Below are 19,609 nucleotides of genomic sequence, written 5' to 3' on the forward strand. Positions count from 1 at the left end.
CTTGTCTTTACTCCTTTTCTGGGGCTTCCCTTGTGGCTCAGATGGTAAAGAATTCACCTGCAATGCAGGAAACTTGGGTTTGATCCCTGGGTTGGGAAGATCCCCTGGAGAAGGGAATGGCAACCCACTCCAGTAGTCTTGCCTGGAGAATCTCATGGACAGAGAAGCCTAACAGGTTACAGTTCATGGGATCGCAAAGAGCCAGACAGGCCTGAGTGACTAACACTTTGACTGTTACTTTCCTCCCTTTCTAGAAGAATTTGCACATACCTGCTACTTGCATCTCTCCCTGAATTACACTTTAGAATCAGGGGTTCATAGACCACTGGGCTAAGAGGGAGTGATGTGGACTTCAGGCCTCCCCTTTATATCACAGATGGTCAGACCACACTACAGAGAGGAGCAGTGACCTGGGCACAACTACCTCGTGGGTTAAGAGGGAGACCTGGCTAGAACCAGGTGGTGGATTTCTAATTAAGTGCTGTTTTCTTCCTCACACTAAGTAAAAGTCAGTGACATCAGGTCTCCCTTTTAAATACAAAAAGCATCCTTAACAACAATAGTGATAAAGATAAAAACCTATTCACAGTTGCTAAAGGCTTTGAGATGGGATGTTCAGTCAAGAGAGAGAAAACAAATAGGTGGGTTTATCATTAACGAGGCTCAGCACTCGCTCGTCAAACACTAACTGTTCCCTGGCCCCCAGGGTGCCCTGTCCTCCGCCCAAACTCCTGGCCAGTGTATTAGCCAGTGGCCTCCTTAGTGAAGGCAGGCCAGAATGAGGGACGAATTCAGACAGATGCTTCATGGCCACAGGACTCCCTTTCTCAACCAGATTTCCTAATCACAGAATCTCACTCACACCCTGTACTCCTGCATCCCTCTCTCTCTCTCTCTCTCACACACACATACAAACACCCACACACACACTTGCTGAGTATGGGGCTTGTTCTCCAGCTGGGAGGTGGCTTTGTTAGTGCTGAGTCGAGTGGAAGACTCAAGAGCTTTCTTTCCATTCTTCCCATGAATAATGTGGCCCTAGTCCAGGGCTATTGGCCCATGTCAGCGTGGGGAAGTCTCCAAGCTAACTCAGATTTTCAGACTCCAAGCTGCTTCCTGCTGGGCTGGGGTTCAGCTTGTCACTTCTCCAGGAAGCCGGGTCTGCCCAGGACTCCTTCAACCCTCCATCTTCCCTGGCCCAGTTGACGTGGCAGCCACCTCCTGGCAGTAGCATCTTGATTAGTCATTCCTCCTTGGCTCCATCTCCCTTCTAGTAACTTTCCACACACATGATCACCTCTCCCCGCCAGACTCCCTCACCCTTCCTGGGCCTGGCCGGTCAGGAGCACTCGCTCACTCCGTCCTTTACTGTCGCTCCAGCCTCTGGAACATGTGCACACTCATTAAGCTCAGCGGTGCTGCTGAAATGTTCTCCCCAAGGAACCCCTGGGGAGAAAGAAAACATTTTCATCTCCCCAGGGTTTTGGGGTGTCTGCCTGATGCAGCCTCTGCAGTCCTCAGTAGTCATCAATGCCAAATCTGACCCAAAAAGTCAAGTAAGATAAGACCTGGGCTACCCTGGTGGCTCAAACGATAAAGAATCTGCCTACAATGCAAGAGTTCTGGGTTTGATCCCTGGAGAAGGAGATGGCAGCCCACTCCAGTATTCTTGCCTGGAGAATCCTATGGAGAGAGGAGCCTCACGGGCTATGGTCCATAGGGTCTCAAAGAGTCGGACACGACTAAGCCACACACATACACACACACACACATGAACTGAAAAGTGCCGATGGACTGAGTCATTAAGGGTCCACTGGTAACCATAGTGAGCACGATTTCCAGAGGAGGGAATGGAAAGGAAGTGTGGTGGTGGTGGTGTCTGCGTGAGCAGGAAATCAGGAGGCCTGCCCTGATTTTCTGGCCTTGGAGCAGGTCCCTTGTGCCTTTCTGTAATGTTGGTGGTGAGGTGGACATACCAGCAGTCTCCCCAGAGGAATTTTCAAGCTTTGGGCTTTTGTGGTTTGTCATGGCCTGGGGCTGGTGACTGGGCTCTGTCCATAGGCTTAGGCTTTGGGGGCTGGGTGTGGGGGGCTGTGGGGACAGCCTTGGGAAGTCAGAAGCCTTGGCTCAGCTCCCTTTAGGGAGAGAAAGCAGCAGGGCCAGGTCCCCAGTGGCATTAGTCCTGCCTTCAGAGCCTGTTTCCAGGGAAGGAGGTGGCGTCTGCTCAGAGGGTCTGGTCTAGACTCTAGAGCAGTGGTTCTTAGACTGTGGCGTCCAGACCAGCAACATCTGGAAAGGCCAGACTCTCAAGGCTACCCCAGACTGACTGACTGAAAGTCTGGGGCTGAGGCTCAAAAATAAGCATTTCTGACAAATTCTCAGCTGATGATGCTAGTCCAGGTACCACACCTTGGGAACCACTGGCTTGGAGGTGCTGTAACTTCCTTCTCCCTTGAGTAAGGGTGAGAGCTGGTACTAGTGGGCCCACGAAGCAGTGACCAGAACTGACTCGAGGCCACTACAACTTGGGCTCTCCCTTGGAGAGAATGCCACTCCTTAAGACACAGAAATGAGGCTCCAGGACTGGCCCCGGGGAATAGCTCCTTAGGATCCTGGAAGGTCCTTTGTAATCTGTTTAGTGGCCAGGAGGTACCTGTCTCTCTGCAGCTCTGTAACCTTGGATAGGTAACCAATACCTCACAGCCTCACTGTCTCCACTGTGAAGTGAATTTATGTCGAACTTAGTTGTTTTGGGGCTTCCCTGGTGGCTCAGATGGTTCAGAATCTGCCTCTTATGCAAGAGACACAGGTTCGATCCCTGGGTTGGGAAGATCCCCCGGAGAAGGGAATGGCAACCCACTCCAGTATTCTTGGCTGGAGAATCCCATGGACAGAGGAGCCTGACAGGCGATGGTCCATGGGATCACAAGGACTCAGACACAACCCAGAGACTAAGCTTTCACTTTTCAGTTGCTTTGAGGATCTTCAAGTCGCCACAGCTTGGGGACATGGCTCATGGCAGGACTGCACAGTTCACGAGTAGCAGGGCTTAAAGGCACTTTCCTCCTCCTTCAAATGGCAACCCTGCCCAGCTGCCTGCCCTGTCTTCAGCGATCTCACATACTACCGGGCCCAGGTCTATTTTCTGGACTAGGCGATCATATTGGACTCAGGGACCTTATTTAGTAATTAACTAATTAGCTCACTTTTGGTTGTACTGGGTGTTTGTTGCTGCATGCTGTCTTTCTCTAGTTGCAGGAAGCAGGGGCTATCTCTAGTTGCAGTGCTTAGGCTTCTCACTGCAGTGGCTTCTCTTGTTGGGGAGCACGTGTTGGGGAGCACGGGTTCTAGAGCATGGGTTCAGTAGTTGTGACTCACGGGCTTAGTTGCCCTGTGGCATGAGGGATCTTAGTTCTCTGGCCAGGGATTGAACTTGTATTCCACTGCACTGGAAGGCAGATTCTTAACCACTAGACTACAAGGGAAGTCCCCAGGGACCTTATTTAGTATCGAATGTCCCACCTTGGAAATCATCTCTCTCCTTCACACATCGTCCCTCCCCAGCCAGTCACAGCTGCCTTTCCACCAAAGAGCCCCATCTCAGAGATAGAAAATGTCTCTAGGTCGATGCCTGGAGAAATCCCAGTTCTGCAGTCGGGTCCCACTGTCCCCGGGGGCCTCTTCCTGGCCTGGGCCATCCACACAAACCTGCCAGGCTGCCTAGCGGTCCCTCGCATGATGGATTGCAGAGGTGGCCCTAGACAGTACGTGATCCTCCCTGCGTTTCACTCCAGGGGAGAGGAGAACGCCGTCACCGCCCTTGGTGTTAGGGGCGTGTCCAGCAGCAGGCGGCCAGGGGAGTCACGGGGCAGGAAGAGGGTTTCGCCACCCAGTGCCTGCGTCTCCTGTCAGGTGACATCTCCCGGGCAGCGAGCTGGTGACAGAGACGTGAGGGGGGCAGGTCCAGATAAAACCCGTGGCATTCATTTGGGAAGGGAGAGGGAAAACTGCCTTGGCCAGGCTTGTCTCTCTTCTCCAGGAGACCTGCTGGGGCAGAGGCTCTGCTCTCATCAGAGACCGTGCTGTAGTCCCAGTTCATTTTGAACTGGAGCTTGAACTTGATTGCTCAACATTCTCCCTTCTGAAAAATGAAAATAATTCTTCCTCCACTCCTCACCCCTCCCTACAGCCCTCTGTGGAAAAAAAAAAAAAAAAAAAGGTTATTTATTTGGCCGTCCGGAGTTGCGACGCATGGAATCTTCTCTCTTCACTGCAGCATGCTGCATGCATGATCTTCAGTTGTGGCATGTGAACCCTTGGTTGCAGCATGTGGGATCTAGTTCCCTGACCAGGGATTCACCCCACACCTCCTGCGCTGAGGGTGCAGAGGCTTAGCCACTGGACCGCCAGGGAAGTCTGCTCAGCCCCTCTTCCTTCCCTCATAGTTAAGCTTCTCAAAAGAGTTGCTTGTCCCGTGGTCTCTACCTCCTCGTGGTCTCTACCTCCTCATGTCCTCCTCCCTCCTGGGCTCACTGATACCCAGCTTCTGTGCCCATCCCCCTGACACTGCTCTCACCTAAGTCACCAGGGACCCCGGCATCGCCAGGTGCCAAGCGTCCCTCCCAGTCCTTACCTTTTCCAGAGTTCTCAGATGCATGCATCTGGCACTGCTGATGGACTGTCTCTTCTAGAAAGGCTGCCCTCAATTCCCATCGCACCCTGTCTGGGAAGTCCTCGGACCTCTCTGTTTCTTCTCTGTCTCCACCATGCACCCCTCCTTTTCCCCTCACCCTCCAGGGATGCTGACCCCAGGCCCCTGTCCTCAGTCACTATTCTTGTCATCCAGGGAAGTTTCCTCAGTGAACTCCATCTGCCCCGTGGCCTCAACATGCACTCAGCCAAGGCCTGGCCTGGACCCTCCTCTGAGCTCCTGGCCCTTGCACCCCTCCTTCTATTTGCATATTCCCCAGGGATCTGGAACCCAGTGAGTGCAAATGGACCTCCCCCAAAGCCCTCCTCTGCCTGTGCTGCCCTCCCTTGAGAAGGGTCTGCCTCTTACCAGAAATTATAGGAGCAGGTGAGAAACTGGAAATGGAGAAAGAAGAAAACAACATGTCCACAGTCCTAGCACATGGGAGCAACTACTCTGACTATTTGGGTGTGTGCCTCCCAGCCTTTCTATGCTTTTATTTTTTTAAATTATTTTAAAATATTTGTTTATTTATTGTTTTTGGCTGTGCTGGGTCTTAGTTGCAGCACGTGGGATCTTTCATCTTGGCACCCCCACTCGTCACTGCAGCACTAGGGCTTCTCTCTAGTTGTAGCTTGGGTTCCAGAGTGCATGGGCTCAGAAGTTGCAACTTGCTAGCTTAGTTGCCCCGAGGTAGGTGGGATCTTAGTTCCCCAGCCAGGGATAGAACCCCCCTCCTCTGCATTGGAAGGTGGATTCTTCACCACTGGACCATCAGTACTTTTAATTTTCCACTTTACCTTTTAGCTTACCACATTATTGGCTTTCCCTGGTGGCTCAGACGGTAAAGAATCTGCATGCAATGCGGGAGACACAGGTTTGATCCCTGGGTTGGGAAGATCCCTTGGAGAAGGAAATGGCAACCCACTCCAGTATTCTTGCCTGAAGAATTCCATGGACAGATGAACCTAGTGGGCTACTAGTTCTGTATAACTTATTATAAGCTGTTTGGAACAAATAGCACATTACAACTGTACAAACGGGGATTTGGTAAAAAGTAAGTCTCCCTCCCAGGTGTCCCCAGTGACCCAGTAGTAAAGGATCCACCTGTCAATGCAGGATAGTCAGGAGGTTTGATCCCTGGGTTGGGAAGATCCCCTGGAGGAGGTAATGGCAACTCACTCCAGTATTCTTGACTGGGAAATCCCATGGACAGAGGAGCCCAGCTGGCTACAGTCCATGGGGTCACAAAGAGTCAGACACGACTGAAGTGACTGAGCATGCACAGAAGTATCCCTCCCACCCTGATCCCCAAGTCACCCACTTCCATCCCCAAGGTAGCTGCCATTCCTGATCATTTGCATGTTCATCTAATGATATCTGTGCTTACAAGAGCACCCGCCACGCCACCCCCACTTTCTTACTCATAAAGTAGCATACCATGCTTCCTGTTTTACACCTCCCCTTTTTTCCTTTCACAGCCTATCTTGAAAATCATCCCACGCTGCTCAGATTGGGCTTCCTCCCTCTCAATTCCTGACTGGAGTGCATGGCCACACCATAGGTCATCACACTTCTCTTCACTGAAGGATGTTTGCATTGTTGCCAGTCCTTGCTGTTGTCAGTCAGTCTGCAGTGAGGAAGCACTGGGGTGGGGAACACATGGCTCTGGGGAGGAGGGGATGGATGTGAGGAAGCTTTGAAGGGAGAATTGTGGAGGCTTGGAGTCAGTGAAGAGCAGTGGCAAGCCTGGAAATAGGAAATGGGGTGACAGGAGGAAATGCGGGTGTCTGGTCCACAATAAGAGTCATCTGGAGCTCGCCGGCACCAGGCAGAAGCAGAACACTAGAGAGAGGAGGGCCTCTGGAGCCCGAAGCACAGGAAGAGGTTAAGGCCAGCGTCACGGGCCAGGGATTGAACCCCGGGTGGAGGACAGATTCTATGCAAAGTGCTGGGCCCTGAGCCGGCTCCTTAAATCCTTACAACAACCTGCGAGGTCGTCACTTCTCCCCATCATTTTACAGATGAAGAAGCAGGTGATAAAAAGTGGTGGGCTCGGAACTTCCCAGTGGTCCAGTGGCTAAGAGTCCCTACTCCCAATGCAGGGGGGCCTGGGTTCCCTCCCTGGTCAGGGCACTAGATCCCATGTGCCACAGCTGAAGACCCTGCATGCCACAACTAAGACTCAGCACAGTCAAATAAATAAATCTATATATATATCTGTATATATATCTTAAAAAGTGGCAAACTCAAGTCCTCCCCCTCCACCACAGGGACAGCTGCATAGATGGCTAATGTTCAGAGAGGAGCAGAGAGGACAGCTGCCTCCAGAGTGGTCCCATATGGAATTCCATGCACTGAATTCAGAGCTGCACCCCTGACCCTGTCAGTTCTCTGAGTGGCAGGCTCTTGGAGGAAGCAGGCTGACTGGGGTCTCTGACTGGGGTCCTGTGTGGTATCCTGCCGCCTGTCTGCTTTAACCCGGAGATCTGTGCTCTTTCCTGGCAGGTTTTGCCCATCATTGTTTTCTTCAGCTGTGCCATGTCAGTTCTCTACTACGTGGGCCTCATGCAGTGGGTGATCATGAAGGTGAGTTCCTAAGGTCCTGGTCCAGGCCCACACTCTCCCAGAATGCCTTGCTTTCCCAAGCCCAAACTCTCCCCAGACCCCCTGCTCTGAGAGACTGGACCTCCCGGCATCCCCTGCTCCTAGGGTCAACACCCTCTCAGAGTTTGCTGCTGCTGCTGCTGCTGCTAAGTCGCTTCAGTCGTGTCCAACTCTGTGCGACCCCAGAGACAGCAGCCCACAAGGCTCCCCCGTCCCTGGGATTCTCCAGGCAAGAACACTGGAGTGGGTTGCTATTTCCTTCTCCAATACATGAAAGTGGAAAGTGAAAGTGAAGTCACGAAGTCGTGTCTGACTCTTCGAAACACCATGGACTGCAGTCTACCAGGCTCCTCCGTCCATGGGATTTTCTAGGCAAGAGTACTGGAGTGGGGTGCCATCGCCTTCTCTCAGAGTCTACTACTAACCAAATGCCTTATCACAGGGTCTGTTGTCATGTTATTAAGGAGACTTGGTGCCACAATCCAATGGGGTCTTTGGAGGGGCTAGTTTATAGAGTTGAGGCTGCATTAGAAGTGTTAGGGGAGCCTGGCAGGCTACAGTCTATAGGGTCGTAAGGAGTTAGACATGACTGGAATGACTTAGCATGCCCACATGTGGGGGAAAAAATAATTTATACCAAAAAGATCTTGAGAGCAGTGGGCCACATGGGCCAGACTCAGCTGATATAAATGTCAGATCCTGTGCATATGTTCATAAAATCTGCCACACGAAACCAGGATGCAGGAGACAGCATTGGACGGCATTGGACCTGGCAAGAGATGCTGAGGGTTTTAGCTGATTGAGCTCAGAATAAACCAGTACATTAGGCAGCTGCCAGAACTGGAGCCTGGGATTATGTTATGAGTGCATGGCAAGCATGAGGGTGGCTAAATTGTTTCAATCGTGTCCAACTCTTTGCGACCCTTTGGATCATAGCCCACCAGTCTCCTCTATTTATGGGATTATCCAAGCAAGAGTACTGGAGTGGGTTGCTGTGCCCTCCTCCAGAAAATCTTCCTGACCCAGGGATTGAACCTGCATTTCTTACATCTCCTACATTGTCAGGCAGGTTCTTTACCACTAGCCCACCTGGAAAGCCCATGAGGGTGGCATTTACCCCCAAATCTGGAGAATGTTCAACCAAGGGGCTATGACAAACTCAGTGTGAGAGAGAGCCTGAGATCACACCTTCCATAGAATGGCTGAAGGAAGGGGGATGAAGGGTCAGAAAGAGAAGGCCAGGGTGAAGGAGGTTAGGGATAGGATTCTAAACACTTACAGATGAAAGATTAGGGAAAAATCACCCTGAGAGGTACTTGCAGTGAAGAGAAATTCCAGGGAAGCAGACTTGATGTTGATTGAAAGAAAGGACTTTTTTTTTTTCTTTTGGCATATCACACAGCATGCAGGATATCAGTTCCCCAACCAGGGATTGAACCTGGGCCCTCAGCAGTGAGAACAGAGTCCTAACCACTGGACTCTATGGCCCTACATTTGACCAGGGAATTCCCAAGAAAGAACTTTTTAATACAGTGTTTCCCAAAGCCTTTCTACAAAAACTCTAGTTTCACAGCAGATTAGTAAATGCTACTAGGTAAAGGGATCCCATAGTCAAATAATTTATTTTTAAAAACATTTTTGGCCACACTGCAGGGCATGTGGGCTCTTAGTTCCCTGACCAGGAATCAAACCCATATCCCCTGCAGTGGAAGTGCAGAGCTTTAACCACTGGACCACAAGGGAAGTCCCATGGTCAAATAATTTTGTCAAGCTTATCTGGACTCTGGACTAAATTTAAACAAGTTTCATGCAGGAGTTCTCAGAGCCTTTGCTAAGCTAACAAGTGTTGGCCATCTCCAAGGCATGTGTGTGTACAGCAGTTCTCAAATATATTTGACCAGTGTGTGTGTTTAGTCACTGAGTTATGTCTGACTCTTGGTGACCCCATGGACTGTAGCCCTCCAGGATCCTCCATTCATGGGATTCTCCAGGCAAGAATACTGGCGTGGACTGCCATTCCCTTCTGCAGGGGGTCTTCCTGACCCAGGGATGGAACCTGGATCCCCTGCATTGCGGGTAGATTCTTTATTGTATGAACCACCAGGGAAGCCCTATATTTGACCAGGGAATCCTTTTTTCACGGACGGTAAGCCCTCATCAATGGATGTATGGAAGGAGAAGATGAATGGATCTTTGGGGAAATGCAGATGAGGAGGTCCTAACGGGGTTGGAAGGGAGGCTTTTATGGCACTTCCACCCCGACTGTCTCTGCCTCTGAGGCTTGCTGATGCCAATCCACAAAAAGCACCCTGCTTCCTTCCAGATCTCCTGGCTGATGCAGATCACCATGGGCACCACGGCCACAGAGACCCTGAGTGTGGCTGGGAACATCTTTGTGAGCCAGGTGGGTACTGCAGCCTCCTGTCCCCAAGGAGGGCGGGGACCCTGCATCCCCAGAGCCCTGCTTCCATCAGAAGAGCCGATCAAACCTCCTGCCAGGGTCACCAGGGTCCTGGAGACGCTCCTTTGGGAAATACACTCTGTGCCTGGGTCAAGCCAATGAGGATGATGTCTGCCTGGTACCTCCCACCACCTTTTATCCTAGGTGAAGGTTGTCTTCAGCTTAGAGGCTCACGAATCCTACAGATGGAGCCCAAAGTTCTCCTTTTATACATGCGGAAGCTGGGGTCCAGGGGTGGGGATGCCTTGCCAAGATCCCACAATATAAGCCAGGACTTAGAATCCACGTCTTCTTCTTCCTGGTTGGGGTTCCTTCCACATCAGTTTGTCCTTTTTCCCCCTGTCTCTTTCTGAAAGAATATTTTCCAATATAACTTTGACTCTGAAGGGACTATCAGTCCTGAGTCCCTTTCAGAAGGCCTGGCCTTCCTAGGGGTGTGACATGGTGACCATTGTAGAATCCTGGCCTACCTGCCCAACGTGTAAGTCACCAAAAAGACATACTTGCCAAAGTATGGCAACTATGGGCAGTTTAGGAAACTTCGGAGAATATCTACAATTTTTTTTTTTTTTGCTTCGATCCAAGTGTATTGATTTCAAGGGTTTTTTGTGTTTTTTTCTTTAAAAGGCAGATGTGCTCTTGGATAAATTGTCCAATGTCCCTTAGATGTTCAAAATGAGGCAAAGAGGAAAAGGTACTTCAGTATTTTATATGAGATTTTATTTTATATGAGATGTTGCAAATGTAATCAGTGGTTTTTGTTGAGAAATACAAATTTTAGATTGTAAAGAGTTCCGAAGGTGAATTAACTTGGGTGGGGGTAGGGAGCCTTCAAGAATTAGCAGCATCATTTCAGGCTCAGTGTTGGTGGGCCTGGGCCCTCTTCTCTGTCTGCTCATGTCCCTAGAGGATTCCCGCCTCTCCACCCATGGCTTAAATACTTCTTCTCCCTTAACTCCAGTCTGGTATACATCCCACTGCTCCCTTCACCTTCCACTTGGATATCCTTAGATAATTCACTAGAGCTTAGTTGCTAAGTCATGTACGAATCTGTGCCACACTATGGACTGTAGCCCACCAGGCTCCTCTGTCCACTGGATTCTCCAGGCAAGAATACTGGAGTGGGTTGCCATTTCCTTCTACAAGGGATCTTCCTGACCCAGGGATTGAACCTGTGTCTCCTGCATTACAGGTGGATTCTTTACCAATGAGCCACCTGGGAAGCCCAGATAATTCACTAGATTAAGGCTAAACAAGTGGAACCCTTGAGTTCCTCTCTCAACGTGTGTGTGTGTGTGATTAAGGCTAAACAAGCGGAACCCTTGAGTTCCTCTCTCAACGTGTGTGTGTGTGTGTGTGTGTGTGTGTGTGTGATTAAGGCTAAACAAGCGGAACCCTTGAGTTCCTCTCTCAACGTGTGTGTGTGTGTGTGTGACTGATTAAGGCTAAACAAGCGGAAACCTTGAGTTCCTCTCTCAACGTGTGTGTGTGTGTGTGTGTGTGTGTGTGATTAAGGCTAAACAAGCGGAACCCTTGAGTTCCTCTCTCAACGTGTGTGTGTGTGTGTGTGTGTGTGTGTGTGTGTGTGTGTGATTAAGGCTAAACAAGCGGAACCCTTGAGTTCCTCTCTCAACGTGTGTGTGTGTGTGTGTGACTGATTAAGGCTAAACAAGCGGAAACCTTGAGTTCCTCTCTCAACGTGTGTGTGTGTGTGTGTGTGTGTGTGTGTGTGTGATTAAGGCTAAACAAGCGGAACCCTTGAGTTCCTCTCTCAACGTGTGTGTGTGTGTGTGAGTGATTAAGGCTAAACAAGCGGAACCCTTGAGTTCCTCTCTCAACGTGTGTGTGTGTGTGTGTGTGTGATTAAGGCTAAACAAGCGGAACCCTTGAGTTCCTCTCAACGTGTGTGTGTGTGTGTGTGTGAGTGATTAAGGCTAAACAAGCGGAACCCTTGAGTTCCTCTCTCAACGTGTGTGTGTGTGAGTGATTAAGGCTAAACAAGCGGAACCCTTGAGTTCCTCTCTCAACGTGTGTGTGTGTGTGTGTGTGTGTGATTAAGGCTAAACAAGCGGAACCCTTGAGTTCCTCTCTCAACGTGTGTGTGTGTGTGTGTGACTGATTAAGGCTAAACAAGCGGAACCCTTGAGTTCCTCTCTCAACGTGTGTGTGTGTGTGTGTGTGTGTGATTAAGGCTAAACAAGCGGAACCCTTGAGTTCCTCTCTCAACGTGTGTGTGTGTGTGTGACTGATTAAGGCTAAACAAGCGGAACCCTTGAGTTCCTCTCTCAACGTGTGTGTGTGTGTGTGTGTGTGTGTGTGTGATTAAGGCTAAACAAGCGGAACCCTTGAGTTCCTCTCTCAACGTGTGTGTGTGTGTGTGAGTGATTAAGGCTAAACAAGCGGAACCCTTGAGTTCCTCTCTCAACGTGTGTGTGTGTGAGTGATTAAGGCTAAACAAGCGGAACCCTTGAGTTCCTCTCTCAACGTGTGTGTGTGTGTGTGTGTGTGTGTGTGATTAAGGCTAAACAAGCGGAACCCTTGAGTTCCTCTCTCAACGTGTGTGTGTGTGTGTGTGAGTGATTAAGGCTAAACAAGCGGAACCCTTGAGTTCCTCTCTCAACGTGTGTGTGTGTGTGTGTGTGAGATTAAGGCTAAACAAGCGGTGTGTGTGTGTGTGTGTGTGTGTGAGATTAAGGCTAAACAAGCGGAATCCTTGAGTTCCTCTCTCAACGTGTGTGTGTGTGTGTGTGTGAGTGATTAAGGCTAAACAAGCGGAACCCTTGAGTTCCTTTCTCAACGTGTGTGTGTGTGTGTGTGTCTTTCAACCAAAAATCTGGGCGCCATCCTTCCTCCTTCTGCTTCTCTTGCTCCCAGCTGCTCCCAGTCCATCAGCAAGTCCTGCCAGCTCTGCCCCACACCACATCCCAGACCTGCCCCGCTGCCCTTCTCCTCTGCTATGAGTCACCCTTGTCTCTCACCTGGATACTGCAGTCGCCTCCTCGCTGCTCTTCCTGCCATGACCACTGCCCCTACTGTCCATCCTTCACACACACATTTGAGTGGCCCTTTAAAAACACAAGTCAGAACTTCCCTGGTGGTCCAGTGGTTAAGACTCTGCACTTCCAGTGCAGGGGGTGCAGGTTTGATCCCTGGTCAGGGAACTAAGATTCCACATGCTGTGGGATGTAGCAAAAAGAAAAAAAAAAAAAAACAACTCACAAGTCAGATCATGCCACTCCTTACTGAGGTCCACTGCTTACCCTGGCTTGTCCACCTGCCCTCCTCCTCCCCTCATCTCTCTCCCTCTTCCATAGCACAGTCTGGAACACAGTGTGTGCTGGAATTATTTATTGAATGAGTAAATGAATGGCTCTGAGCTTCCCCATGTGCTCTTTCTTTCTGGCAACCCCCTCATCTTTATTGGAAGTTCAGGCTTGGAGTTAAATCTGCTTCTGGTCTTTTGCATGAACAGAGGCAATTCTTTGAACCTCTCTGATCTTCTGCTCTCCTGGAACATGGGGATGACCACTTCCTTCCCAGAAGGGTGGAAGTGATGAGTGTCAGGTGCTTAGCTGAGTGCCTGTACGTGGGAGGCACTGGACGCAGGGGAGCATTATCAGGTCAGAAGGAAGGTCTGGGGGTCCTTTGACAGAGCTTGGCTTTTGCCAAGGTTCTGAGAACTTCAGCCAAGTACAGATGCTGGTCCTTACCCCTCCCTGCTGTCTCTTCCCCTGGGGTCCCCCAGTCATCACTGTGACCCACTCACTCCCAGGGGTGAGGACATCTCTACTGCCCCCCGTGCTAGCCTGGCCAGCTCTGCTTGTCTGACGTCTTTCCCTTTTGCAGACCGAGGCTCCTCTACTCATCCGACCCTACTTGGCAGACATGACACTCTCTGAAATCCACGTTGTCATGACCGGAGGCTACGCCACCATTGCCGGCAGCCTGCTGGGTGCTTATATCTCCTTTGGGGTACGTACAGCCCCCTTCTGCTTGCTGAAAACCAAGAACCTGAAACCTACCTTTGTGGGAGCCCCACACAGCTCCTGGCCAGATCGTTCTGGGGTCTTCTCTCATGGGCTGCATCCTGAACCAGGGCTCCTGTGATGGTGGGGGTAGAGGCTTCACCTGAGTAAGGCGGGCCAGGTGGGCTGGGCCATTTGGGCTCCTCACGTGGCCAAAGCATCCCAGTGTTCTGTTTACTGAGCACCAACTGCATGCTAGGCAAAGTGCGAGGTGTTTAGTATCCCGATTTTACAGATGAGGAAATTGAGACTCGGAGAATAAGTGAGGTGTCCAAGGCCAGAATTTGAGCCCAGATCTGTCTGACTCCAAAACACAGACACACTGTCCTCCACCTAGGCCATCCCTGGAGATTTGTCCTACTTTTCTTCCACCCCTGCCTCCTCTCCACCACATTCTCTCTTGGCACATGTCCTTCCTCTACTCCTAAATTATTACTTGTGCAGCTTTCTGAGCATAATGCATTTCTAGGTCAAATTCCAATGGTATGAATCTGGCCTTTAAACCCATCCCAACACTACTGCATGGCAACCTGAGATGAATCTTGTGTGTCCCAACAAAGTGCCTGGTAATAATGTGTCATGTGTGCGTGCGCGTGCTGAGCCACTTCAGTTGCGTCTGGCTCTTTGTGACTGTAGCCCACCAGGCTCCTCTGTCCATGGGATTTCCCAGGCAAGAATACTGGAGTGGGTTGCCATTTCCTTCTCAAGGATTGTATTTGGATAAAACACTATACTTGTCTTTGCTTTTACATGCAAGTCTTTAAAAATCTCATTTTCCCCCTTAACTATCAAAGAAATTCTTGCTTCTTAAAGAAGTGAATAAAGTAAAAAAACAAACTCCCTTACTGCCACTTCCCATGGATAATTCCCTTTACTGGATCAGAACAGCAGTGCTCAGTGTTGTCCATGGGCTAGCAGCACCAGATTCACTTGGGAACTTGTCAGAAACACAAGTTCTTAGGTCCCTCCCCAGACCTGCTGAATCAGAAACACTGTGGATCGGGCCGAGTATCCTGTGTTGGAACAAGCCTTCCAGGTGATTCTGATACTCGCTCAGTTTGAGAACCATGAGTTAAAATATGTCATTCCAGCTTGTGCTGTTTAGTTGCTCAATTATGTCTGACTCTGCAACTCCATGGACTGTAGCCCACCAGGCTCCTCTGTCCAGGGGATTTTCCAGGCAAGATTACTGGAGTGGGTTGCCATTTCATTCTCCAGGGGCTCTTTCTGACCCAGGGATCAAACCCACATCTCCTGCATTGGCAGGCAAATTCTTTACAGCTGAGCCACAGAGAAAGTCCTTCATTCCAGATATTTCTGTGTAAATAGTCATTTAAGAATATATACCTGAATACACATATGCTTTCTTTCTTTAAAAAAAAAAAAAAACTAAAGATGAGTAATTCTATTCACACTTTCTTACAACTTGCCTTTTTCTTATAAAATTCTGAGCATGACATGAAATCCAGAAGTGTAAAGGAAAAAGTTGACAGAGCTAACTAATAAAAATGAGAAACCTCTGAATGGTGAAAGTCACAATTTTTTAAAATGTTAATGATTGATCAGGAAAAAAAGTTCATAAATTATAAACAGATATTCAAGCATACTGAGAGTTGAAATTAAAACAGTAATAACTTACATTTCTTCTAAAGATATGCAAAAATTTACATGCCTCTAAACAGCAAGGTTGTGGGGTATTCATATATTCTTTAAAAAAATTATTTATTTATTTATTTGGCTGCGTTGAGGCTTAGTTGCAGCACTCTGATGTTCACTGCATCAAGCAGATCTTTCTTCGCAGCTCACAGACTTTCTAGTTGTGAAGCATGGACTTAGTTGCTCCATGGCATGTGGGATCTCAGTTCCCCAACCAGGGTTGGAACCCAAATCCCCTGCTTTGGAGGTGAACTCTTAACCACTGGACCATCAAGGAAGTGCCTCATATACTCTTTGAAAATGAAAGTGTTAGTCACTCAGTCAGGTCCAACTCTTTTTGAGCCCATGGACTGTAGCCCACCAGGTTACTCTGTCCATGGAATTCTCCAGGCAAGAATACTGGAGTGGGTAGCCATTCCCTTCTCCAAGGGATCTTCCTGACCCGGGGATCAAACCTGGGTCTCCTGCATTGCAGGAAGATTCTTTACCATCTGAGTCACCAGGGAAGCCCAAATCTTAGGCGTGATGAAATCCACAGCCAACTTAGTTTTCCTCCAGAACAACCTGTGGCGATTTCTTGTTTATCACTGCTGCTGCCATCATGCTGACCTCAGGGAGTGCCAGGCCCCCTTCTATGCTCTGGTCCAAATGTGGCCGTACTCAGCCATCCCCTCAAATAAAACATTCCCTGGCAGAGTCCTGCAAAGCTCCCCCTCAGCCACCAAGGCCTTCAGGTACTCGCCGGGCTGCGAGGGGTGGATGTAGTGTAGAGAACAACTGTTCCTGGCGTCCCCATTTGAGGCAGTGGACTCTACAGCGACCTCAGATGGGGCTGTGCTGACCCCCTGCGCTCTCAGATGTTTTCACTTTGGCTCACATTAAATGAACTCTCTTGGTAAGGCTAACACTTGAAGCTCATCATAGCTTCTACCAGCTGTTGCAGAGGCCACAAAGCTACAGTAATCAAAACAGTGTGGTACTGGTATCTGGGTAGACATGTGAAAGTGAAAGTTGCTCAGTCCCGACGAGCTCTTTGCGACCCCGTGGACTGTATAATCCATGAAATTCTCCAGGCCAGAATACTGGAGTGGGTAACCTTTCCCTCCCTTCTCCAGGAGATCTTCCCAACCCAGGGATCAAACCTAGGTCTCCCGCATTGCGGGCTGCTGCTTTACCAGCTGAGCCACAAGGGAAGCCCAAGAATACTGGAGTGGGTAGCCTATCCCTTCTCCAGGGGATCTACCTGCCCCAGGAAATGAACTGGGGTCTCCTGTACTGCAGGCGGATTCTTTACCATCTGAGCTATGCTGCTGCTGCTGCTGCTGCTAAGTCACTTCAGTCGTGTCCGACTCTGTGCGACCCCATAGACGGCAGCCCAGCAGGCTCCCCTATCCCTGGGATTCTCCAGGCAAGAACACTGGAGTGGATTGCCATTTCCTTCTCCAATGCATGAAAGTGAAAAGTGAAAGTGAAGTCGCTCAGTCGTGTCCGACTCCTAGCAACCCCATGGACTGCAGCCTACAGGCTCCTCCATCCATGGGATTTTCCAGGCAAGAGTACTGGAGTGGGTGCCATTGCCTTTTCCCATCTGAGCTATGAGGGAAGCCCATATGAGGGAAGCGCATATGAGGGATAGACACGTAGACCAATCAAATAGAATTGAGAGTCCGCTCTGGGCCCGCAAGAATGCGGGTTGGAATCTCCTCAGCGGAGTCCGGAGCTCTCTGCCCAAGGACGGGAGGGAGCTGGTGGAGCTGCCACCGCCTCAACCCCAGGCCTCCCGCGCCGAGGCTGCTCCCGCCTGCTGATAGAGAGGCTCGGGGAAGGGTGGGCGCCGAGCTCCGGCGGCCCCTGCAGGCCCGGCGGCGGGCGAGGCTGAGCGCAGGGCTCCTCTACCCAGACTAGCAGCCCTCGGAGTCCTCCGGCACCGAGCGGCTCCTGCGGCTAGGAAAGGAAGGAGTGAGGGTTTGGAAGCAGCCAGGGTTGTGCTGGGGTCCCGAGGCTAGAATCGCTCCCTTCTAAGCCTCTGGTAGGGAGACCGAGGTGTGGGCAGGGGGGTCGGGAGGCGGAGGACTGAGCAAGGAGGCTTCTGGAGCCTCTTCCAGAGGGAAACCCATATACTCTTTCAGTTCAGTTCAGTTCAGTCGCTCAGTCGTGTCCAACTCTTTGCGACCCCATGAATTGCAGCACCCCAGGCCTCCCTGTCCATCACCGACTCCCGGAGTTCACTCAAACTCATGTCCATCAAGTCAGTGATGCCATCCAGCCATCTCATCCTCTGTTGTCCCCTTCTCCTCCTGCCCCCAATCCCCCAGCATCAGAGTCTTTTCCAATGAGTCAACTCTTCGCATGAGGTGGCCAAAGTATTGGAGTTTCAGCTTTAGCATCATTCCTTCCAAAGAACACCCAGAACTGATCTCCTTCAGAATGGACTGGTTGAATCTCCTTGCAGTCTAAGGGACTCTCAAGAGTCTTCTCCAACACCACAGTTCAAAAAACATTCTTTGACGCTCAGCTTTCTTCACAGTCCAACTCTCACATCCATACATGACTACTGGAAAAACTGTAGCCTTGACTAGATGGACCTTTGTTGGCAAAGTAATAATGTCTCTGCTTTTTAATATGCTGTCTAGGTTGGTCCAGAGAAGGCAATGGCAGCCCACTCCAGTACTCTTGCCTGGAAAATCCCATGGATGGAGGAGCCTGGTAGGCTGCAGTCCGTGGGGTTGCTAAGAGTCGGACACGACTGAGCGACTTCACTTTCACTTTTCACTTTCATGCATTGGAGAAGGAAATGGCAACCCGCTCCAGTGTTCTTGCCTGGAGAATCCCAGGGATAGGGGAGCCTGGTGGGCTGCCGTCTAGGGGTCACACAGAGTCGGACACGACTGAAGTGACTTAGCATAGCATAGCATAGCATAGCATAGCATAGCATAGCATAGCATAGCATAGCATAGGTTGGTCATAACTTTCCTTCCAAGGAGTAAACGTCTTTTAATTTCATGGCTGCAGTCACCATCTGCAGTGATTTTGGAGCCCAAAAAAATAACGTCTGACACTGTTTCCACTGTTTCCCCATCTATTTCCCATGAAGTGATGGGATGGGAGTATAATTTGCTCTAACCTTTTTGGAGAACACTTATCCGTCAGTTTAAAAATACTCCTTCCTGTTGATCCAGTTGGCAATATCATGATACAGAAATATTTTCACAAGTGGTCAAAGGATGCAAAATCCCAGCATCATTTGTAATAGCAAAAACCATCAATGTGTTACAGGATGGGAATGAGCTGGGTAAGTTCATCCATGCAGTGCACTGTTGCTCAGTCCCTAGGGTGAGGTTGAGCTTCCATGTTGCTGATTTGGAGAAGAGCAGTCTGCCTTGTGTTGGGCAAGAAGTAACAGTCAGAACTGGACATGGAAAAGGGACTGGTTCAAAATCAGGAAAGGAGGCTGTATATTTTATATTGTCAACCGTGTTGGAGAAGACAGACTCTTGAGAGTCCCTTGGACTGCAAGGAGATCCAACCAGTCCATTCTAAAGGAGATCAGTCCTGGGTGTTCATTGGTAGGACTGATGTTGAAGCTGAAACTCCAATACTTTGGCCACTTGATTCGAAGAGTGACTCATTGGAAAAGACCCTGATGCTGCGAAAGATTGAAGGCAGAAAGAGAAGGGGACGACAGAGGATGAGATGGTTGGATGGCATCACTGACTCGATGGACATGAGTTTGAACAAACTCCGGGAGATAGTGAAGGACAGGGAAGCTTGGTGTGCTGCAGTTCATGGGGTCACAAAGAGTAGGACACGACTGAGTGACTGAACAACAACAACAACAACAGCTTACCTTTCCCAGCACCCAGGCTCTCCTGATGCTGTGCCTGAGTGGGTCAGGGGTGACAGAATGACCTGCACTGTCCCCTTCTCTGGTCCCAGATTCCACTTGTCTTTCTTTCCTGTGTCCTTCGGGATGGGGAAACCCGCTCCTTGGTGCTCCCTTCCCTCAGAACACCTAGGCCACACTGGGAGGCTCAGCTCCACATACTCACAGAGCTGTCTGGGCAGGATAGCTGCTGCCACGTGATTTTCAAGAAGGCCCCTTGCACTCTGGGGCTTTGTCTTCTCCCGGCAAATCCCATGTAGAATGTTAGCATTTGGTTTACAGCTTGT

At 50.0% G+C, this 19,609-nt stretch overlaps 1 protein-coding gene across 1 annotated transcript in view; it reads left to right on the forward strand.

Moving 5' to 3' along the window:
• The window catches only part of SLC28A1 (solute carrier family 28 member 1), a 62,968-nt gene that overhangs the window by 30,148 nt on the left and 13,211 nt on the right, over nt 1-19,609 (forward strand). The window contains exons 9-11 of the mRNA XM_027521680.1: nt 7,199-7,279; nt 9,621-9,701; nt 13,605-13,730. Coding sequence (XP_027377481.1) covers nt 7,199-7,279; nt 9,621-9,701; nt 13,605-13,730 — 288 coding nt within the window. The remainder of the gene's footprint in view (nt 1-7,198; nt 7,280-9,620; nt 9,702-13,604; nt 13,731-19,609) is intronic.

This window comes from Bos indicus x Bos taurus, chromosome 21 (assembly GCF_003369695.1).
Source record: "Bos indicus x Bos taurus breed Angus x Brahman F1 hybrid chromosome 21, Bos_hybrid_MaternalHap_v2.0, whole genome shotgun sequence".
Classification (NCBI taxonomy): Eukaryota; Metazoa; Chordata; class Mammalia; order Artiodactyla; family Bovidae; genus Bos; species Bos indicus x Bos taurus.